The sequence below is a fragment of the Acinonyx jubatus genome, chromosome X (genome assembly GCF_027475565.1).
Source record: "Acinonyx jubatus isolate Ajub_Pintada_27869175 chromosome X, VMU_Ajub_asm_v1.0, whole genome shotgun sequence".
Classification (NCBI taxonomy): Eukaryota; Metazoa; Chordata; class Mammalia; order Carnivora; family Felidae; genus Acinonyx; species Acinonyx jubatus.
This window is the reverse complement of record NC_069389.1, coordinates 30,974,484-30,999,493: the sequence shown is the minus strand read 5'-3', so window position 1 is coordinate 30,999,493 and position 25,010 is coordinate 30,974,484. Positions and strand designations below refer to the sequence as shown.

Genomic DNA, 25,010 nt, shown 5'->3' with positions numbered 1-25,010 from the left:
AGAAAACACAGAAATGGATAAATTATTTCAAGTATTCACCACGTGAGACATAAAAGTTAAATAAATAAAAATTAAATGATGGGGCTTAGCCAGTTAAACGTTTGACTTCAGCTCAGGTCATGAGGTCATGATCTCACAGCTCATGAGTTTGAGTCCTGTGTAGGGCTCTGTGCTGACAGCTCAGAGCCTGGAGCCTGCCTTGGATTCTGTGTCTCCCTCTCGCTCTCTGCCCCTCCCCCGCTCGTGCTCTCTTTGTCTCTCTCAAAAAAAATAAAGTTTTTTTAAAATTAAATAAAAATTATAAATGAGCAAGAGACTATGAACATAAAAACAATAATACTAGCAGTCACTATTGTCAAATAATGAGTTGGAAATGTCTAATCAATGATTTCCCCTAAACTGAAAATACATCATTAAAATTTACTCAAAATAGGTACCATTTTCAGAACAAACACCAAAGGAGAAAACTGAAAAAGTTATTAACAGAATAACTTTTCTAAAAAATTCCCTGGAGTCAGATGATTGTATGATCAAGCCTGTACATTTTCAGTATATCTGCTGTATTAATTTTCCCCCTGCACAGGTAAAGATGAAATATTACTAACTCATTCTATGAAGCTGATATTGTCCCATTCATTTAAAAAACTGAAAAAGATAACTTATAGGAAAACTAGAGATTTAGCATAACCTACCTCGCTCCTAACTATAGAGGCAAAAATTCTACTATGGCCCTTCTAGTTACAGAGAACCACCACAGCAGCAAAGTTGCAACAAGGGTGGTGCCTAAATTCCAGTTTAAATTAACAACAGAATTAAATGATTTGATATAAACCAAGGCAGTTTATCTACTTTAGACATGCTGAGTCCTAAAAAGCACATAAAAGACTAATGTAAATGTACCGTCTACCAGGCTATACTCTAGATCGAGAGCTGGTATTTCCTTAGCTATACATGGGGAATTTCCAAACTTTTTAAAATTTACAAGGGCTTTTCCTACCCATAGTTTACCCCTTCTCATTTGACATTGGAGGAAACTGAGGTTAAGAGACTGTCAGTACTGACCTCAAATCATAAGATGTTTAGAAGAAATTAAAAATCACACGAATACTAAAGAATCTATATTTGCACTCTTTTGCTTTTCTGAATAGCGTCCTCATAATTTATGAGTGTAGAGCAAAATAATTTAACATTGTGTTTCACTTAAAACAACCTCAAAGAATATATTACATTCTATTATATGATACAAAGCAAAGGATTTAGAGAAACACATAACTGTTACCTTCTTATAGTTTCTGGAATAGAAAGAGAATGGGGTCCTTCAGGCCAGCCAAAGAGACTGAACCAGGTCTGAGCAGCGTGTACAACCTTTTCAAAGAAGTCATATGCCTTTGTTCCTTCTTCAAGAGAAAAGAAGTGCTCATTTTTCTCCTCCTTTTTCATAGATTTATCTTTGTTTTCCTTTGAGGTTTTACTTTTGCCCGAGTTCAATCTTTCAGGTATTATTTCGATTCCTAAAATTCACATTTGTTTGTAAAAAAACAAACAAAAAAAAATTACATCACCAGAGAGTAAAATATCTTGTCAGCTATTGCTCTTTGCATGTAGACAAATAAAGCTCATTCTACAAATTATTCAATGCTCTCAAAGAAATTCTGAGTCAATTGATTGTATCTTAAAAATACAAAAATAGCTTTGTTTGCAAAGACCTAAAAAAAACACTTTAAAAATAGATGAGTTTCAACAAAGAAAATCATTAAACTTTCTTCTTGTCATAATGGTGAAAACATTCCCCAAAATGAAACATTTCATTTTCAAATACATATGTAAACTATTTCAACAATTCTTCAGTTCTACTTACTAGAATTAAACCTTAGCTGAAAAACTCATAGAAACAAAATATTGGTTTCATATTCAAAATGACTATATATCCAAGAGAAGTACTTCAATAAAACAAAACATCTCAAGTTATAGAAATTTTCAATATAAAATGATTTTACTTTTTTTTTTTTTTCAAAAATATCTATGTAATGGCACAAGCACACACTCATTTAAAAACCTCACAATATTTAATTGGGTTTGGTCCATTCAGTAAACAGGAACATTTTCATTATTACTCATTCTAGAGAAAATAATATTTGAATAGTTCATTACAAATGATAATAACAAATTTGCATATTTATCTATTTCTCTGTGCTCATCTGTTTCTAAGACAGGTAATACTAGATCCAGCTCAACAAATAACAGACAAACCGCTAGTTTGGAAGTTCCCTAACTATACAGAGAGTACTGGGGATGTCACAGCAGATTCACAGGGGCTCTACAGGATATTTAACATTTTAGTTAAATATCACTACAACATATGCTGGTGATCACGTGAATTACTACTCTTTGGTTTTTCAACCGAACTATTTAATAAACGGAACTGCTTGGCACATCTTCTGACCTAGGGGGAAAGTACTGAGATAGGAAGTACACTGTGAACAAAAAACATCAGAGAATTTCTGCTCCAGATCATTGCAGACAGCTCCCAGAGCATATGACCCACTTGCAATTAATGAAAAATGCATGGTTTTCTTCATGGATTTCTTCTTACCTCATAAAGCCTAAGTTTTCAACTCAATAATATTAAATAGATCATGTTATGAACTTGGTTGGCTGAGTACATTATTTATTTGCCACATACCAACAAATAATTTTTTCTTTGCAGGCTCAGCATCATTACGTTTAGTCAAAGTAGAAGAGAGTAAACCATCTTCTTGGTAGGGAAGCAACACATTTTCTCCACTCTTCACAGAAATGTCACTCTTATCTATAAATGACACATTGGAACATAGTAGGTCAACAAGCATTTGTGAAATGACTATCAAATTACTGAACCTGAATTTCATAATTATACATAAAATATATATTATATAATAAATATGAATATATACATACATAGAATAAAATTTTTTAATGTTTTCATTAATTTTTGACAGAGTGCACATGAGCAGGGGAGGGGCAGTGAGAGAGAGGGGGACAGAGGATCTGAAGCAGGCTCTGTGCTGACAGCACAGAGCCCATTGTGGGGCTCAAACTCATGACCCTGATCATGACCTGAGCCAAAGTCGAACGCTTAACCCACTGAATCACCCAGGTGCCTCTAAAAAGTTTTTTTTTTTAAGTCTAAATGTCCATTATACTTAAAATAAGATGTCAAGAAAAAACACAATAAAGGCTGATATGGTTTTCTGAGTTGAATTAATTTTATTTAACAAGGCAATTATTATGGCATATCAAAGTTTTTAGGAAATGAACAATGCTCACCTTTAGGATAAACAAAGATGTGTAAACCATTTAAAATGTTTCTACAGTGAAATTTTTGGAATTATTAAATATGGTGCTCAAAAGTGAATATTAAGAAGAACATCACTAACAGAAGTAATTTCTTCTCAATTTTCTGAAATGAAATCACTGCTTCGTTATGAGCTGACACTATTTTGCACAGCTTTCAATCTCTATTCCAGCTACAGTTGCTGTCTATACACTAGAATTTGCCAACATGGTAATATGAACCCAGCCAAAGGCAATGCTAAGAAAAGGCAATAGATGTGAAAAGACCAGATTCCCTATCTACTTATCTATCTATTCACATATGTATATACCTATGCATATTTGTATACATATATGCATAATGTAATCCTGTCAGAAAAACATGGCCTTTGCAGTTAGAAATTTCTAATTTGAAATCTTGGCACTACAACTCCTGAGCTATTAAACCATGGTATGTTCTACAAGATCTCTGAAACATGTTTTTATACACAAAATGAAACGTTCTGAGCTCATGAATTTGTTGTGAGGGTTACTTTACAGGCAATAACATAGATAAGTAAGCTGGTATATACGAAGTTTCTTCCATTCCTTCAATGAAAAGCCAATCAGATTTTGACAGAGAATCGTTATCGAGTAGGTGTATATATCTCTGCAACATTACACTACTAAAGACTTCATTAAAATGAGCCTTAGAAAATCCAATGGCAGAATGATTCATTGTGGATGCATTAGGCAATGTCTTTTCAACTTACTATCAAATGATAAAAAGTTCATAGTGGGGTACATACCCACATCTGTACCCTTCAACTAAAGTCAATGATTCATATAACAGTTTTTATTTAGCATATTAGCTATAAGAAACAAATCATACTGCTTTAATTTTTGATTTACTTAATATGTTTTAAGATTTCACCTTTATTGAACATATCATACTCTAGGGCACAGTAGCTAAGTGTGTAGGCTCCGAGGCCTTACAAATTTGGTTAGAATTCCCTGGGGCAAACTGTTCAAACTCTTTATGACTCAGTTTCTTAATCCGTTAAGTGAAATTAATAAGAGTATCAACTCAGTCGTTGGGGGAACTAAATGAAATAACAAATATAAGGTAGTTAGCAGAGTACCCTATGCCTAGGAAGCATTAAATATATAATACAAATTATGACTATACTTATTTCTAAAGATATTTTAGAACATTTAAAAATCACATTTTTCTATAGTAATATTTACTGAAATGGATGCATTATTTTTAATCCACAGATTTCATACTTAATCAAACACTAAGATTCTATTCCCTTTTTTCTTTTAAGGAAATAGCAATATTTTATACAGTAACTCCTCATTATGTTTTTGGAGGATATTATGAAAACTATGAGTGTTAAAGCAATTATAATAATATTTATAATCGTAAAATAATGAAATGATAATAATAACAATAATTTATAGCTATTTACTCTATTGAGTCCTCACAAAAGCCTTTTGAAATAGATATTATTAGTATCCTATTACTCTCCTACCACGCGTATTTTGCTAAATAACAGATGTTTGAGGATTCGAGAATTAACAATAAAAGCATAAGGCAAATGGTGAGATCAGAACACAAAATAGAATTTCCACCCACGTTCTATGATACTTCATCCACTGCTCTTTCTGTTATATTATCTGAAATCTCCCCTACCCTTCAAGTATATTAGAAGAATATAAAAATATAACACCAGGATTGGTCAGAAATCTTTTAAATTTTGAGACTGTGTATAAAATTTGTAATATATATGTGCTTGGAAGGAACAGTCCGCAAGGTGAGAAGAATCTCGGGGAAGTATGGTATGTGGAAGTCCAGAAAGAGTTTGAAGAGGGGTTGGGGCCGGGGGTCAACAGTATAAACTATTGCTCAGTAGTGAAGTAACAGCAGTAAAGTGGAAGAATGCTCTGCCTCACCCCTGACATGTCCTTCCTGTTAAAGGAAGCTATGGTATTCTAATTATTCAGTTTCCTTTGCTATTGTTCTCCCTCTGTGTGAGAAATTGAGTGGTTTATCTGACTGGTAAATTTGCAAGGAATAAATCAGGAATGCATGGCCTAGATTCACCCTTTTTCCTCTTTGGGAACAAGCCTGTCCACTGAGAAGATATAGCTCCTGTTTCTTCCAGCTGTCATCCTGCACTGGCCCCCAAAGCAGCTAAGAGGGAGGCATAATTTGAAGGGTAAGAGTAAGCAAGATTAGCTGATTAAGTAAGGTCTGAGGATGAAGGGATTCAGATAAAGGAATGGCCTAAGGCAAGAGAGTCTGACCTCTCTCAGGTTTGTGACAGGAAAGATGATGGGTCAGTTGCACGCTTTGGAAGTTCAGAGTGTTCCTGCCTGATGGTCTCCATTGTTTCTGAAAAGTTCCAGAAAAGGTCATGCCCTGAGACTGAGACAGAGCAGAACTAAAGAGTTTCCAAAGGAGTGGGGCACATTTGGAGAAGTGGAGAACAGGAGAAAACCGGTTACAAACAGAAAAGATATCCAATACAGCACTGAAACAAGGCCTTGACACTATACACAGATGACACGTTTTTCCCATACTTCATCCTTTCTCCTCGTCTGAGACTGACTCCATCATTCTCCTCCATGTCTTACATTGCACATACTGTTCTTAGTCTCTCACCATTTCCTCTGCCGTAACTCCCAGCTGGCCTACTGATCACTCTCCAATTTTAATTCAGCTCACATCCCCACTGTTCCCTTTCCAAATCACTGATACTCGGAAATCACAGAAGGTTCCCACTATTACAGAATAAAGGGTGCAGTGGCCCCTTTATTGTCTGCCTCGTGTCGCCAGTAAGACACTCATGCTTTTGTTATATTGCCCTTTGCCCAGATTACCCTGTTCAAGATCATTTGTCAAGCTCTACCCAGATATCACCTTTTCTATAAAGTCATCCCAGACCCCATATGTCAGCATTACCCTCTGCACCACACCCACATCTCCAACACTCCAACTAGCTCATGTACAATACTCTTAATTCAATCTTCTTTGTATTTATTTATTTATGAGTCTTTGACTAGATTTTCAACTTTCACAAGTAAGAGACACTGCCATATTATACTTTCAGTGCTAAACACAGCTCTTGGAAATGGCAGGAGATTAATAAACGTCAGTTAATTTTAAGGTCACTTTATCTTCAGGTGTTGGCTTGGATGACAAGAGCATATACAGTGAGAGTAGGAGACGACAGTCATATCTAACTTACCTTCCTTTAAAATAATTGTTTGTTTATCAAGATGAGTTGCCATATACGGGTAAATAGTAAGAAGACAGTTTTCTGCTGTTCCAGTAACTGGAAGCAAAAACCTAAAAGTGAAAACATTGCATTTCAATAAAATAAATTTTTGAGATGCAGTGAACACAATGAAATATTTTTTACGTATGCTGTATGCCTTAAATGATCAAGACATGAATTATTTATCGTTTTTCTTTTCACCTACTTTGTTTTTCTTAACCACCTACCATATGTATTTTAATGGTGTAAGAATATTTACTTTTAAAGCTTTTAAGAGAGATGGTAAATTTCACTGTCAAGTGTGCTCTAGAACACAGCTTATAATTATGCAGGTTCATAAATGGATTCAGGAAATTTTAGGACTGAAGGAGCCTCAGACTTAATTTAATCACCTTCTTCTTGTAAAGAATCCCTGACAAATGGCATCTGGCTTCAGATGACACTACTAGGGAGACAGTACCAGAGGAAGACCCATGACTCAGAGACAACCCATTTCGTATCTAGAGACCGGTAACTTCAGACATGACGTTTCAGGGCAACAGAGAACAAAATCTACAATCTGATCCCCATTATGTTCCTTCAAATACTTAAAAATGGTCACTGTATCTTCTCTAGGCTTTCTCTTCTTCACATTGAAAACATTTATAACATTCAAGGTTTCTTTCAACTACAAGGTCTCCAAAAATTGCACATACCATCTAACTTCTTCAAATGGTCTTTTGTGTTTGTCCTTTAAATATATCTGAGAACTGAAAGCAATACTACAAAAGTTATTCAACTAGTAGAGTACTACTCCCTTCCATAAACTGCATACTATTATCCTATTTTATAAAAGCATTGTGAAATTAATAACTACAAAACTCCTAGGTTATATTGGGCCTGCCCAATTTATGTGACAACTCTGTCCTTGTACAACTGATCTTTTAATAGAAGTACTATGTTTTATCCATACCACTATAAACATGGATTATTGGTTTCACTTGTGCATTATAACATTTATCAAGATGATTTTACTCTTGAGTCTGCCATGTATTGTATTAGCCCTTCTACACAGTTTACGGTCACTGGCCAAGGTGAAACAACAAAATCTGGTGTTATAATCCAAGTTGATACAAGTAAAATATATGATAGGATGAGACTATAAAGAAGTTTGTAGCAATATAATGAGCTGTCAGAGACATTCAAATAAACATGTTATATGTAAATGAATTGATTTTCACCTTAGTTCTGCATATTTTCCCATAAAGCATTATGTTTTTCTCTTTACAACTGATGTGCATTAAAATATTGTGCAAAATATACATATTGAGCACTGTCTTGTTTGACCAACCCTAATCATTCTATTCCATCATCCTAAACACATGTATCAGATAGCCCTATTCCAGATTAAATTGTATTTCTCTATGCAATTGTTTTTTCTGTATGTCCTTTTTAAAATGAAATTGAGAATTCCCCGACAGCATGAATCATTACTTCTATATATGGTGTATTTGTGCTAAATGTAGTGATCGATCAAAATTCCATTAACTGTCCAACTCTGTTTAATTAACATTTCTCAGATTAGATAACACAGTTTACCCACAGATACCATCACTGTTATCTTAGAACCAAAAATGTTTTCTGCTTTAACAGTGATTACAGGAAGAGAAAACAAGGAAAAAAACAAACAAAAAAAACACGATTCCAGCAAATGCTGTGGTGCTCTGCCCTTCTGTCCTTTTCCCCTAGGATGTAGTTTCTTTGTGCGAGGCTCCCATCCTCTGGGTGGGCATGGTGGGGTAACTGTCATCTTTTTCAGAGAACCAATGTCAGATTACTAGAGCTGCTGAAAGCCTCAATTGCCTTGGAAATTTATGGTCCCCTGGGTGATGCTGCAGCCAACGCCCCGTGGTGCAGGAGTTTGAAAGCCCAGCTTCTTTGCTTCAAACGGGACAAAAACTCTGGGGTGTAACTTCGTCTCCAGAGGATCCCATGGGATCAAGGTGAGGTTGGAGCTTAAATTTCATTTTATTTGGGATGACTGATTTCATGTTCTGCTTCCCTTCTCCCCTTCCTTGTTTTTTCCTGGCAGCCATTCCTTAATAAACCACATATCCATGACTCTTCATCTAAAAGTCAGCTTGGGGACAACTTTACCCAGGACAACAACCAAATGAACAAATACAACCAGTATCACTTAAAACCTTTATAAAATGATGTGGAACTAAAGAACATAAGATTGAAATAAAATTCATTCTGAGAATGAAACAGGAATAAATATATTTTTTTAATGTTTAGTTTTGAGAGATTGCAAGCAGGGGAGGGGCAGAGAGAGGGAGACGGCTATGTACTGACAGGCTGTCAGCAAGGAGCCAGATGTGGGGCTTGAACTTAGGAATCACGAGATCATGACCTCAGCTGAAGTTGGACGCTCAACAGATTGAGACACACAGGTGCCCCGGGAATAAATAGTCTTCCTTCTTTCTTGTATAAAACCAGCTCGTTGAAGGTGATAACATTGATTTTACATACTCCTCAAAGAATAACCAACATATACAAAATTCATTTGATGACATTCTTCTATAGAGTAGCACATGATATAGAAATTATACAACTTACACAGCATGGGAATATGGACACTTTAAACACTAACATCATTTTTATCAAACACACATGAAAATAGGGGCACCTGGGTGGCTCAGTTGGTTGAATGTCTGACTCTTGATTTCAGCTCAGGTCATGAACTCACAGTTCGTGGGACAGAGCCCCATGTATGGCTCTGCACTGACAATGCAGAGCCTACTTGGAATTCTCTCTCTCTTTCTCTCTCTGCCCCTCCCCTGCTTGCACTCTCTCTCAAAATAAATGGATAAACTAAAAAAAAAAAAAAAAAAAAAAAAAAAAAAAGACCTCCTTTAAAAAAATACATTAAAACAGAAAAGGGACTTGCAGTCAGCAATACTAATACTCTACAATTTAACAAAAATATTTCTGGGAAAAGAGGGCACTTTATGGTACCTTATCAGAGAATAATGGTATTATTTATGGATGCTCTATGCCAATCCATATAGCCAGGAACCATTAGTGGTAGACGATTTAGTCTAAAAATATTCAATATTACAGTAACAGTGAAATTACTGTAACATTGTACAGTAACAGCGAAGTGACTGTGACATTATGGGTTTCAATTCTATTTGGTAATTTATATAGCAATCTTCAGGCGTATGTGATTTAGAAGAGTTCCAACGGGCAAAAATCAGGATTGAGATTCCTGGTAACAGAGGTGATACGATGCAGATGGTGGTGGTGATGGAAATGGGCTTGAACTATTGGGGGCTGCTACTGTGCCGAGCATCTAAAATACATTATTTCACTTACATAAATTTTCTTAACAGTCTTTGAGGATATAAAGTATTAACTTTCTCGACTTTGGTTACAATAGCAAGGTCCAGAAAAAGTCAACAGTTGTTTAAAGTCATACAATTAGGAAACAGAGGGCCCAACTTCAAGTTCAACCTGTTTGAAACAAAGCTATACTCTTGGCCCACTGCATGAGAATGGTTAGCTTCTACGTCTGTCTCAGTGCACATATACTCAAAGTGACCAAGTCAGGAAAGAGTCTTAGATACGACCATGGATGTAAGCACTTACCAACATTGTTCACTACCTTCTTTTATCATTGATTATCTCATTAAACAATATCATTTTAATACTTCTAGCTGTTCTAATAATGTTAAGTTATATAAGTTCCTATGAGAAGCCAGTTTAAATAAAAGCCTTTCTTTTGGAAGAAATAAATATTCTCCTGTATTCTCAGGAAGAAACATTTTATTTCAGATGCTGTCCTAAGTAAATAATAACCAACATTTATAAAAGCAACATAAACACATTCTCCCATTGGACACATGAAAATTCCTACAGAGGTAGAAAGTTTGCAGGTGTGTATAGAAACAAAAGGGACTGCTGTACTCAAAGGGACAATGCAAAATAGGATGATAGGGAAAACTCTGGCTTCTCTCTATACCACCACCATGTTAGATACGATTGTCATGTACAAACTATGAATATTTTAGTATGATAAATCAAACAGTAAATACCATAATGTACAGAAGGTCAAATATGGAATGCAATATTTATTTTTATACTTTGTCATTTCAGGTTCGCCTGAAATTTCTCATTAGTGATTGTTTTCCCTCTACCAACATTTTACTTTACATTTTTCTAAATTCACAGAATTGAAAGACTAGTAAAATAAACACATAGGTGCCCTTCACCCAGTTAAATTACTATTTCACCACATTTGTTTCTCTCTCTTCTATTAAAAATTTATTTTCTTGGGACATATGGGTGGCTCAGTTAAGTGTCTGACTCTTGATTTTGGCTCAGGTCATAGTCTCACAGTTTGTGAGATCGAGCCCCACATCAGGCTCGATGTCAGCCCTGTCAGCAGCACAGAGCCTGCTTGGAGTTTTCTCTCTCCCTTTCCTCTGCCTCTCTCTCGCTCGCTCTCTCAAAATAAATAAAGAAAAAATTTTTTTTTTCTTAAAATGTGTGTGTACACAAATCGACCCCCTAAATATTCAGCCTGTATCTCCTCAGAACAAGAACATTATTCTATATAATCATAATCCTATCATCACTACCATCAAATTTAACATTAGTACAATATTATCTAGTTTGTAGTCCATATTCAAGAGTCCCAGTAATGTCAAAGTCCAAACTGAGAAATTGATTGAAATGGCTTTCCTTTAAACCAAGACAATCTCTGTGTCATTCTTGGGTGGTCCTTCATTAATTGACATTATTTTTAAGAGTTAAAGCTACTTGTTTTTGTCTGAAATATTCTGATTGTCCTCTCATGACTGGATAATTTTTTACTTCGAACAAGAAAATCTCATATAAGCTGTGGCACAGTTCTAGTTCATCCCACCAGGGAGCCCAGCAGGTCAGTGTTCCTCCTTATTAATGATATAGAGTCTGGTCATTTGGTTATGATAGCATCCATCAGATGTCCTCATTTTTTATACCAACATTTAAAATAATATATATGTATATATTTTTATATATTTAAATTAAATTAAATTAGAAAATATATATTTATTATATATATAATTTATATATCATGAAATCCATCTTTCTAAGATGTACAAATCAGTGGTTCTTAATATTTTACAAAGTTGTATAACCATCACCATTAATTTTTGAGTATTTTCATTGCTTACAAATGAAGCCCTATATATATTAACAGTCGGTCACCATTTGCCTCTCCCCTCAGACCCTACAAATCACTCACCTACTTTCTGTCTCTATGGATTTGCCTATTCTGGATATTTAATAATTGATTAGTAATTAGCAATGGCAAGTAAGAGCAGGTAATAAGTAATGTATGGATAAATGTTGAGACCATGTAAACATCCCTTCCTCATCAACCTTTCATCCAGGGCATATGAAGTATATACTATGTGTTTCAGTTGGGTAAAACCTTCTGGAAGGGCTCCTCCAAGTAGCGAGGTCAGTGGCTCTCAAGGTTGACAAGTACAGAGCCAGGTTCCAAAACTGAAAAGCCTGGTGTGAGATTTTATGAAGGATTAGCCTTGATTGCTCAAATGTTTAGTGGAATTCACCAATGAAACCCTCCAGGACTGGACTTTTCTTTGTGGGAAGATTTTTAAAATAATCATTCAATTTTTTTACTTGTTATAAAAATGTTTATATTTTCTATTTCTGGTGCGCCTGGGTGGCTCAGTTGGTTAAGCGTCTGACTTTGGCTCAGGTCACGATCTCACCGTTCAAAATTTGAGCCCCACATCAGGCTCTGGGCTGACAGCTCAGAGCCTGGAGCCTGTTTCAAATTCTATGTCTCCCTCTCTCTCTCTGCCCCTCCCCTGTTCACGCTGTCTCTGTCTCTGTCTCTGTCTCTCTCCCTCTCTGTGTGTGTCTCTGTCTCAAAAATAAACAAACATTAAAATCAATTTATATTTTCTATTTCTTCTTCAGTTAGTTTTGGTACTCTGTGTCTTTCTAGGAAATTGTTAATTTCATCTAAATCACCTAATCTGTTGGCATACAGATTATTCCCTTCTTTCTGATTTATTTGCATTTAACATGTGTTCCTTTTTTTTAGGATTTTCTAGTTTCCTAAAGTGTAAGTTTACACCACTGATACGAAATCTTTCATCTTGTTTAATATAGGCATTTAAATCTATAAATTTCCTTCCAAACATTACTTTAGCTGCATCCCATAAATTTAGATATGGGGTGCTTTCATTTCCCTTTATCTCAAAATATTTTCTAATTTACCTTATGACTTCTTCGTTGATACATTAGTTATTTAGTAGCGTGTTGTTTAATTTTCACATATTTATGAAATTCCCAAATTTCCTTCTGTTAATTTTTAATTTAATTCATTGTGTTGGAGATCATATTTTGCATGATTTCAATCATATTTAAAACATAGAAACTTGGGGCGCCTGGGTGGCTCAGTTGGTTGAATGACCAGCTTGGCTCAGGTCATGATCTCACGGTTTGTGAGTTCGAGCCCCGTGTCGGGCTCTGTGCTGACAGCTCAGAGCCTGGAGCCTGCTTCGGATTCTGTGTCTCCCTCTCTCTGTCCCTCCCCTGCTCATGCTCTGTCTCTGTCTCTGTCTCAGAAATAAATAAATATAAAAAAAAAAATTTAAAACATAGAAACTTGTCTCATAGACTAGTATGTAATTATCATAGAGAATGCTTCTTATGCACTTGAAATAAAATGTATTTTCTGTTCTTATTACATGGTATGTTCTATACCTACCTATTAAGACTGCTTGGTTGACAGTGTTTTTCAAGTATTTTATATCCTTACAGATTTTGTTTAGATATTCTTTCCATTATGAACACTGAGGTGTTGAAGTCTTCAACTATTATTTTTGAAGTATCTGTTTCACCTTTCAAATCTGTCAGTTTTTCCTTCATAGATTTTGGGATTATTTGTTAGGTGCAGTTCTGTTTTTAATTGTTATATAGTCCTGATGGATTAACAATTTCATCATTACAAAATGTCCATCTTTTCTTTAGCAACATTTTTTTTGTTTTAAAGTCTATTTTTCCTAATATTATTATAACCATCCCACTTCTCTTATAGGTGCTAACTGCCTGGTATGACTTTTTCCATCCTTTCAATTTCACCTTATTCATATTTTTGAATCTAAAGTGTTTTGTATACCATACACAGTTGTAGTTTGTTTTTGTTTGCTTGTTTGTTTTTTACCTGACAATTTCTGCCTTTGGACTGTTTAATCCATTTACATGTAAGGTTATTATTTTTTTTTTTTTTTGGATTTTTATCTTCTATTTTGTTTCCTGTATGTTTCATGTCTTTTTTTTTTTGTCTGTTTTTTATTGCATTCTTCTGTATTAAAGTGGATTGTTTCTGTTATACCATGTTAATTGCTCAATGATTTTTAGCTGTTATTTTTTTTAGTTGAAACTTTTTGGTGGCTCAGGATTACAATATGCACTTCAATTTAGCATCTATTCCAGATTTATACTAACTCAATTCCAATATGCTATAAAACATTGCTCCAATAGATCTCCGTTCCTTCCTTTTATTGTCACATAGAATTACATCTGTATGTGTTACAGATCCAGTAATCTGTGTTATAGTTGTTTTATACAATTTTATGCTTTGTAGGGGCAAGCGGGTGGCTCAGTCGGTTGAATGTCTGACTCTTGATTTTGGCTCAGGTCATGATCCCAGGGTGTGGGATCGAGCCCTGGATCAGGCTCTGCACGGAATGTGAAGCCTCTAAGATTCTCTCTGTCTTTCTCCCTCGCACACACTCTTTCCCTCTCTAAAATAAAAATTATTTTAAAAAATCTTATGCCTTTTTAAGATGTTAAGATAGAAAAAATCTATTTAGTTTTTTATATTAGATTTCATTACCATTGCTAGTTCTCATGTTTTCTTCCTGTGGATTTAATTTATTACACAGTGTTATTTCCTTACTCTGTACAAGTTCACTTCTACTGCCCATGGCAAAATAATTCACATGTAACTTTACTTACATACAAAAAGGGTGGATGTGTTTATTTAAATATTTAATGCTTACCATAACTAGTACTTTTATGTTAGTTAGGCCAATCAATGGGACTAAATCTGGTACCGTAATGTATATTAACAACCATCGAGGTCATCCATGGTGTTGACAGAGAGAAGAATCTATCACAAGTGAGGACATCAAATGTCATTTTGTTAGTCATTAATAAAGTTACAGAGTTTTTGGATATTCATTTTTATTAAATCAAAACAGAATGACAAGATTCTTGATGATAATGTGATGCTCACTTATTTGTTTTTTAATATCTTTCCTTGAGTGGAGAGAAAAGGAATAAAGTTATAGCTACTCATCTGAACACTGCAATAATCCACCATATATGTTATCTGGAGCCCATCAAGGTGCTGTTATTTACGAATATTCACAATCCCTAGGAAATATATGCTATTAACCAATTTAGTGACCTTATCACTTATCTAAGTGTGCATAAATCCATGGAAGTATGTTTCACATGTGAATGTATTCCAATAATTTGTATCACAGCAAAGTAAGGGCAGAGAATTCTTCTTTAGTACATGAGAGATGCATCGATATTCATCAAGCCTAGAAATATATGTACATTTAGCAATATTTTAAACATATATCAATTTTTTTTTACTAGTATCACCTCATTTTTAGTCTGCCCAACAATCTGGAAATAATCCCGTAATTGATGTAAACCATTTTTGAAATCTTAAAATCTCTCTTTAGGTCTAGTCTCACATTTTGAAATCATTAACTTTGATTAATATAGTATATCAGTACGTTTTATTCTTAATTTAAGTGTTCTTAGGGGAAAATATAGTGGTTACCATTTTATGGGATTTCCAGGAAAGAAATGTGACATAAAGCAAAATTTACCACCAAAATTTACCATTTGTGTCTATGCAGAGATACGTATATCATTTTTTTTTTAATATTTACTTTTGAGAGAGAGAGAGGCAGACTGCAAGCAGGGAAGGAGCAGAGAGAGGGAGAGATGGAATCGGAAGTAGGTTCCAGGTTCTGAGCTGTCTGTCAGCACAGAGTCTGACACGGGGCCCGAACCCACGAATCGTGAGATCATGACCTGAGCGGAAGTCAGACGCTTAACTGACTGAGCCACCCAGGCGCCTCAAGAGATGTATATCATTAATGTACAAATAATGTGCTTGTTTTCATGAAGGTAGGTATATAAACTTATTATATTTCAAAAATACCCAGAAAAATTTTAACTTTAATCAGAAATACAAATTACTTCAATACAGTAAAGGGCACTATTTTTAGCCTCCAAAAGTAGAACCACTAAATATGGCAGCTTGCTCTACAATGTGATTAATGCAATAATGCCTATTAAAGCTGAGTTGAAGAATTATTTGTAAGCTGAGTGAATCATTACCTAGTCTGCTGCTTGCATCATTATATACTTAATGTTTAATTCCAAAAAAACTTACTGCCGAAGTTCTAGCTATTAGATACAATATATGGGTCAGCATTTGCAACCTGATGAAACCAAACACTCAAACTCTCTCTGTGAGAACATGAGCTCATATAAAACAAACAAAAAAGGTTATTTTTGCTAAATTATTTCTAGAATGCCATAGTGCACTTTACTTTAAAAGATAACCATGATCTAGCTAAAACACAGAGTAGGTAGTTTTTACATGTTAGTTTCATTTTCTTAGAAGATTTCTGGATATATATGTATTTTTAATGAATGTAGCAAAAAAATTAAGAATTTATGATTTGAAATATCTGGAATCAATCCATTCTCAGGAAGAGGTTTTGTTTGTTTTTTTTCTTTTTATTAACAATAACACAGACTAAGATCAGAGTTGGTCAGAGTTGCAGGCCATCAACTCTGTGTCATGGTGGAATCTCCTCTAAGAGAATGCCTTGCAAAAAATCATTTCCCTAACTATTTGGCCAAAGACCTGAAATCCCACCTTGAATATACTCGAATATAGGCTGCACTAGTATCCCATTAGTTTATGCAAGGCTGAGATCAAGATCACTTATACAGTATATGTAAGACAAGTATCATCAAAACCTAAAGTAGAATCCTGAACTACCTTTTTCATTTTAGCATGGAAAAAATGAATTCAACTTCCTGTCACTGACACTTCTTTATGGAGACTTATCTAGAAGGAATAGGAAAACACTACATCCAGCAAGACCCTGGAAGATCCCATTATCTGCAAACACCTATGTGCTGGCTACAAAATGCAGTTAGAGACTGATTCTCACAGTTACAGGGAGTATGTTGTTAAGACCAAAGGGCAAACATGTGCTGCTGGATTTGGAAATCGGAAAAGAAAACTCTTAAAATACAATGACCCTGAGGTAAACAGTTGTCAAGACAACAGAGTATGAGAGGGGGAAAGACAGTCATCAAAGAAAGTATAAAACAAAAAAAGTCTGAAACCTAATAAATTTGCAATGGCCACTCAGTAAATTGATAAGGTTGGGAGTTTTACTAGGGACTACAAAGGCTCCATTTGGGAGATTAGTAAAACAAAGGATATTTTGTTAACATATCTGACATCTGCTCAGATCACGATTTCACTGTACCTGAGTTCGAGCCCCGTGTCAGGCTCTGTGCTGGCAGCTCGGAGCCTGGAGTCTGCTTAAGATTCTGTGTCTCCCTCTTTCTCTGCCCCTCCCCTGCTCTCTCTCTGTCTCTCTGTGTCTCTCTCTGTCTCTCTGTCTCTCTCTCTCAAAAATAAATAAAATTAAAAAAATTGATTTGATTTGCATTTAATTCACATGTATACTGCTTTTCTAAAATGTTTATTTATTTTAGAGAGGGGGAGGGGCAGAGAGCGATGGGGAGAGAGAATCCCAAGTAGGCTCTGTGCTATCAGCACAGAGTCTGACACAGGGCTCAAACTCACGAATCAGGAGATCATGACCTGAGCCAAAATCAAGACTCAGATGCTTGACCAATTGAGCCACCCAGGCACCCCCATACATACTGCTTTTTAATTTTCTTTCATTTCAAAGGTTTGTTGATGTCCAACATTGCCATCAGTCACCATGTCCTTATATTGATTCAATCAAAATCACTCTCTTTCACCACTTTCTTTTTCATTGTAACTACTATCACTGTAGTTCTGTGCTTCTTCAAGCATCAGTCTGGGACAGTTTATTTATTGGGCTCTCCACTTCTAGCCTTTGTATTTTCATAGTCCCCTGACACATAAATATCTTTTCTCTCTCATCTATCTCCTTAGAGGCAAAGGCCAGTGAACAGCACGTATAAGACACTTGGAAGTTGTGAGCACATACACAGATGGATGGATGGATGGATGAAGTGACTGACATCCTCATTCCGGATCCATTTGAGCTAACAGAAAAGACCACTTCATAGCCATCACCAGGGACACAACAAGTATACTATTTAACCTCAAATTAACATAGTTTGGGTTTACTGGAAGAAGCCAGTCCTGGGTTTAAAAGGTTTATTAGAATCAACACCTGTGTAAGAAAGAGGGTGGAGGTAGAGTGGAGAATAAGAGCAAGAAGGTGGGCTGCAGACTGTGGAGAACAGGATGATGTAGAACAGCCTTATCGGCCTAATAAGGCCAACTGGGCAGGGAGCTTGGGATTGCCTTTCAGAATTTCTGCCATTGGTCTAAAATGTCTAGCCCTCTAAACCTGCCTGAGTCAGTCAGGGAATGCAGGCTTGCCTGGTGGAGTGTAACCTTAGGCCAAGTGGAGTTGTGACAGATTCTGTAGGAGCTGACAAATGGAAGTAGGTGGCTGACTTCATTCCACATGGTTGGGCAGCAAATCCTACCTTGAAGGCACAGTAGGAGGTTCAGTCCTATGGATTTCTTACTGATCAACCCACTTTTATCTTGATTTCTAAATCAGAAAAATCTAACAGGTGAGATGATCATTTGTACAGCAAGATGTACAGACTGCTAACCCCAAATGCTTGGTGGTTTACAAATGAGGAGGGGCATAGTGGTCAACTAAAGCCACTCTGACTAAGTGAAGAGAGACTAAGTGACTAGTCAAGGGCCTCCCATCTCTCCTAAATCTGTGGAGCCCTTTGCAGAACAGAGAATCTTGAGGCACTTGTTAGAATTCTACTGACTATAAATGTGAAATGCCCCTTCTTAGTCAATTTTCCTCTGACATAGCTCTTATCCATCAGTATGAATTCATGGTGTATGTCACCTATCACTCTTCTTTTGCAATGACTATCATCTGAATACTTAATGGCCAAGGTGATGATGCTGTATAGTATTTAAAGTTATGGTTTCAAGTGGGAGCCAAGTGAATGCAAGTAGACAATACTTTTACTTTGAAAGTAAGGGCATGACTGAGTCCTCCAAGATTCACTATGACGATATTCATCTTTAAATAAAATTCAAGCAGTTCAATGATTAATTTAAGCAGTCTGCTAAAATTCTGAAAAACTATTATTAAAAGCATTTTTTCTATATCAGTTTCTATTTGGTTGGAATACTGAAAGTGTTCAGGCTAAAGGTAAAGGTCAAAGAAATTTAAGTAGTAAAATTACATAAAATGAAGAATATTAAAATAAGATAGTTGAATACATTTAATGAAAGTGTTAAAATAAGAAACGCTTACTAATATTGTTAAAGTTGGATGCAAATTCAAAAACAAGAAATTCCAACTAGTTGTACCACATTCTGCCTTCTTTTTTAGAAGTTTTTTTTTGTTTGTTTGTTTATTTTGAGAGAGAAAGAGAGAGCAGAGGAGGGGCAGAGAGAGATAGAGGGAGAGAGAGAATCCCAAGCAGGGTCTGGTGCTGTTAGCATGGAGCCCAAAGAGGGGCTTGAACTCAAGAACCCATGAGATCATGACCTGAGCTGAAACCAAGAGGTGGATGCTTAACCAATTGAGCCACCCCGGTGTTTCATATTCTGCCTTTCTTTTAACTTGAGGGAAGTAAATGAATTTTGATTTCTACCACCCTCTGTAAGCATACAGCATAAGTATCAATATGACCTATCTAATGTGAAATGCTCAAAAATAGAGCAATAATTATAGAAAACTAATGGCCACATAAATTAAACCAGGTTGCAATGGGAAAGAAATACATAAGAGATCTCTAGGGCAGCAGGGATGCTGTATTTCTGGACCTGAGTGGTAGATACAAGAGTGTTTGTTAAGATATGTAAATTCATTTCACACAGTTTTATCTAAGTTGCTTCAAGAAGAGCAAAAGCCTTTCCAAACAATCAAAAAAGCAACCTCAAATTGATACTGCTGTGGTAGTTGAAAATTATCACCATGGAAGTATCATGTGCACTAAGTACAAATTTAGAAGTGTTTGGGAGTTTCTTTGCAAATGTGGAAGTGATGCTGGCATTTACAAATTGGGAATGTTAACACAAACATCTCCCTACATTATCTCCAAATTAAGATTATAATCAGCAAAGACAGCAGGAAGTAACCTTTAGTAGTCAATAGAGAAAAACCCAATATGCCATTCCCCAAAGTATGTGAACAAAGCCCTTCTTACTAATAATAGATCAACAATACCAATATACTTGAAGGAATCTAAAATGCAGAATGGACAAACACAAAAGTCAGGATAGGTTTAAAAACAAATCTAAGGATTTAATACAATCACAAAAGGATAAACATAACTGAGCACCAAAAGGAATATTACAAAAGGCGGGGCTAGCGTCCACAGTCCTGCTACCTTCCTCCACACACAGTTCTACTGAAAGGACAAGTGCGCTGGCAGAAACTAGGCACCAGTGTCAGGGCTGTTCGGGCCTTGCAGAACTTCTGGTGAAGAAGACCAAATCTGCTTTTGCCTGAAAGCCTCAAATGTCTGAAATTCAATTAGAACACCAAGAGGGATTTACAGAATGTCAAACTTAATAAAATACTGGAAGTACTGAAAAGGGGAAACGGCTGTTCCTACTTCAGCTGGAATGTGCTGTGCCCAGAATCCATCCTCTTCTTGATAAAAACAGAATCCCCCTCCCAAGAGTCAACAGGCCACATAGCCATGCAGGTACACACACTTGCACCTAGGCCTGCCCACGGGACTAAGCTTGGGTCAGTGACACATTGGTAAAGGTGATGGGTGAACGTCCTAGATCATCTCCTTAAAAATTTTTGACCTACAGTCCCCGCATTCTATTCTATTAGCGTAGAGATAACAGCAGCAGACTTTGGAAGCTGTACATTAAAGGTGACAGAGCTAGCCCACAAGTCCCAGACTACCTTCCCACTTCATTCCGTTGTGTGACATATGCGGGGAAAAACCCACAGACTAATTAGGCATATTATCTTAAAAACAACCTTTATTTATGTCTATATCTATGTACACATATATTTCTCCATACATACACACCCAGAATTGCATATATTTGTGTAACCAAAGGTAATATATGAAAAGATACTACATTTTTAATATAACATGTGACCATGTATGTGGAATTAAAAGGCAGAAAAGCTATTAATGGTATTTTCAACTTTTGCAATGTTTGAATTGTTATAATAAGCTCCATTTTGTTATTTAAATGCCTTATTTTCTATGTATAAAGCAATCGAATATTATAACTGCAATCAAACATAATCCTGTTAAGGTATTTCCTTGATTAATCAATTCACATTTACAAATAGGTAAGGGACTGAGTAGCCAGACAGGGTCTGAGTATGGCACATTGAAGAGAACCCGACTAATAGGTCACTAGGCAGCAACTAACTGCATGGGGATCCGACTTCTCAGAGCTCTGCGAAGACCAGCAATCAGGCAGGTGCTCATAAACAGTAAGGGAGAGACAAAGTACAAGACATTGGAATTTCCTCTAAAATGAAAAGTCTCTAAGCAGGGCAGAGAACTATCACTGGCTCCAAAGAGAATGGGGTTAAAGAGAAGGAAAAAGGAGGAAAAGACAGAAACCAAATTATCTGTGGTTAACTTTTCTTTCTGCAACCTGTGTTAAAAGCACTATGATCTGGGGCACCTGGGTGGCTCAGGTGGTTAAGCTTCTGACTTCGGATCAGGTCATGATCTCACAGTTTGTGAGTCCGAGCCCTGCATTAGGCTCTGTGCTGATGGCTCAGAGCCTGGAGCCTATTTCAGATTGTGTGTCTCCCTCTTGCTCTCTGCCCCTCCCCCAGTCTCTCTCTCTCAAATATTAAAAAAAAAAAAAAAAAAAAAAAAAAAACATTAAAAATAAAAAAGCACTATGATTTTCATAATCTGAGAAGACATGGTAAATATCATATTGGAAGTTCCTGGGCTTTTGAAGTTTCTGTGCACATTTTAAGCACTAACATGTTGCTATATGTGAATGATGAACAAATCACAGTTACGAAATTTTTCTGTTGATAGTGTATCATAATACACCGGTACCCTATGTTTTGGTTAAATATAAATATGCTACTTTATAATTGAGAATGTGTTACAATCCTATGCGTTGTCTTAACAGATCTACCATGAAAATAACGTTCCTCATAGAATGAAGGTGCCATTACAAACAGCCTTCCACAGACCTAGGTCAAGGAATAAGGAACAGATGATTATATCAGAACAAAGCACAGCCCCTTATGAATTCGACTCCCCCCGTACTGCCTATTCTATCTATACACACAACATCAAGAAAGGTGGACAAATACACAGTGTTATGTACAACCCAGCCCCCCAAAACATGACAGACAATGTTTCAGGGGAGTATTCCAACACTGTCTTCAGTTACGATCTGTTAGCTGGTTATTGACATATTCTTGACATTTCCTATTGTCTGCATTTCAGCAGCCACAATGCTAAAATTCTGGATGGCTCATTGTTAATGGACAGCAGGTTTGAGCTAAGAACGTCCTAAATAACTGCTCTTCTTAATACATAAGGGGAGTTTTGAATAACTCAGAAGCTGCTTCTAGCTTCTGTAGAGGTCCTTGGCTCACTTTATACACTTATTTTAAGTATTAATTTAAATGCCCGTTTAAGTACATATTTACAGGCTTTTTTTCTTAATGTTTTATTTTTGAGAGAAAGAACACAGGTGTGCACCAAACAGGGGAGGAGAAGAGAAAGAAGGGGACAGGATCTGAATCAGGATCTGTGATAACAGCAGAGAGTCCCAGGTGGGGTTGGAACTCACAAACCATGAGATCATGACCTAAGCCAAAGTTCGAAGCTTAACTAACTGAGCTTATTTACAGTAAGCCTGTAGGGGCTTATTATGGGGCCCTACAGGCTTATTGCAAATATTGAAATATCCCAAAAAGTCACATACAAAGCAGATATCAATATATACTACAGTTACTAAGGTCACATTGCCAACCTGAATGCATTAATGCTCTACGTGTTTGACTCTGGGTCTGATTCATTCCCTGCTAATCTCCTTTATGTGATGCAAGTTCCTGCCCCTTCAAAAACAGTAAGGTGTCTGGAAGAGGCAGACTAAGAGTACTTTTAAAAATACTAGCCAGAACCAAAGTTTCCAGGTGCGTACTACACAAATACCGAATTATGCACTAAAACAATTAGAATCACCTTTCATTATTCCTCATTTTTTTTATTGTATTGAATGCTTTAAAAAACAACACAATTCCAATTTAAGTGATTGTCAATGTCAATGTGCTATTATTTTAATAAGAGTGAGCCTAACAAGGTTTATTATGTATCAAAAATGTTTTTGAATCCATAACAGGTTGATAAAATGCTACTGTATAGAGAAAAAGATATAATTAAGAGTTCTACATTCTCAGTTTTAACCAAAAGATTTTAAAATATATTTCTCTGCTAGTGAAATGTTCAGTATATTTGTAATTAAGACCATGGGTTTTACCTCTAAATTTAGAATGGAATAACTATCACATATCAATGAAGAAGGTAGAAAATTACAATTTGTCATTTAAACTTTATTAATGCATTAATTTATCTATATATGCAAAGTCCTTATTTTCCTTGTTTTAATGTCAGAAGACATAAAGAATCCAGTACCTTCAAACCAGCAACTTGCAAAAACACAAAAACAAAAACAAGACTGTGACTCATTCTTTTCCAGAAACGATCAAGACGTTTGCCACACAGTATCTTACTCCTGATTACAAAAAACCACAAACTCATATGGAGTTAAGTGACCAACTATATCAGGCAGGACCCAGGAGTCCGTGTGCCAGGAAATTCACAGAGCAGGCTTTAGTGGGAACTTCACTGCTAAAGATACTGAAGCTTCTAAACACCAGCCAATCTCAAATGTGTGGGACCACTTCTCCCAAAGTCATTAGGACTACATTAACTATGTTTTTTGGATACAAAATTGCATTTCGTACAGCAAAAGGGGTGACATTAAAATATCTATCTCTGAAGATCAGTGAATTCTACAATCTAAAAGGGAGGTGCCTATAAACAGGTAATGTAAGCACCTGACAATTAGATTTTCTGATTGTAATGTTAAGTGCCTGACATTAGGCTTGATTGCAGAGGCATCCACTTCAAAGACATGCATCTGAAATAAACAAATTGCCAGCTATACAACTAGAAGAGCCAGGGTACCCAGGCCAGAGATCTCTGGTTAACCTAGGTAACTGACCCTCTGAATACTTGCTTTTCCCTTCCCTCACTTTAATTTCTGCTCTTATATTTTAAAATCACTAATAAAGAGTGAACCCCTGAAACCCTAGGTACCCCACTCTCAACCCCAATAAAGGCAGAACACCAGGCTTGCACACTCTTTCTACTGGCGGCCTCACTGTGTGGCCCCGAGTGTGCCTTATACCCTTAAAAACATGTGAGCAATAAACTGTGTTTTTTCATACTTCCCTGCTGTTTGTAACTGAGGTGCATCTTGCAGTCATGATAAGAATCACCAAGGTCTCAGTCCAGCCACAAGATGTACTCTGAAAGGGGAAGTGTGTGGGGGGATGCAGCACAAATAGCAGAGGTGCAGGTGAATGCTCCCAGCATTTCTAGCCAATAGTCACTATTGATAATGTGAGATTGACCCAAAAGAAAATAGTACAGAATCTTTCCATCTCTGGCTATGACAGGCATTAACCCTTTAATTACTAATTCTTGAGGGGGCCCAGGGTTCAAAAGGAGCGTTGGATGCAGGCCAGGCACCAGTGTGAGGACCTAGGACAGTGGCTGGTTACCAACCAACAAAGAAATATTTCAAAGATTTTAACCACTGGCAAAGATACGCACCACTGTGTGCCACGTAATCAGCAGCCCTGATTTTAGTTCAACCTCATGTACCAAACAATCCTGCACTATTCTTCCTGTATATTTCCAATCAACCTCTCATTCAGAACACAGTATGTGGTTCAACTTGCCTCAAAATACCAAAATCTTCCTCTTCAAGTAATGGGTTATATGCCACATGACATACCAAAACTTGAAAAATAATTTTATTCAATTTTCTTAGTAAACCAACCATGTTGTAACAACAAAATC

General features: G+C 36.2%; 1 protein-coding gene across 1 annotated transcript in view; it reads right to left on the bottom strand.

Moving 5' to 3' along the window:
* The window catches only part of CFAP47 (cilia and flagella associated protein 47), a 545,688-nt gene that overhangs the window by 360,253 nt on the left and 160,425 nt on the right, over positions 1–25,010 (bottom strand). The window contains exons 27-29 of the mRNA XM_053202225.1: positions 6,546–6,646; positions 2,684–2,809; positions 1,280–1,511 (exon numbers count right to left, since the gene is read on the bottom strand). Of these exons, the coding sequence (XP_053058200.1) occupies positions 1,280–1,511; positions 2,684–2,809; positions 6,546–6,646 (459 nt within the window). The remainder of the gene's footprint in view (positions 1–1,279; positions 1,512–2,683; positions 2,810–6,545; positions 6,647–25,010) is intronic.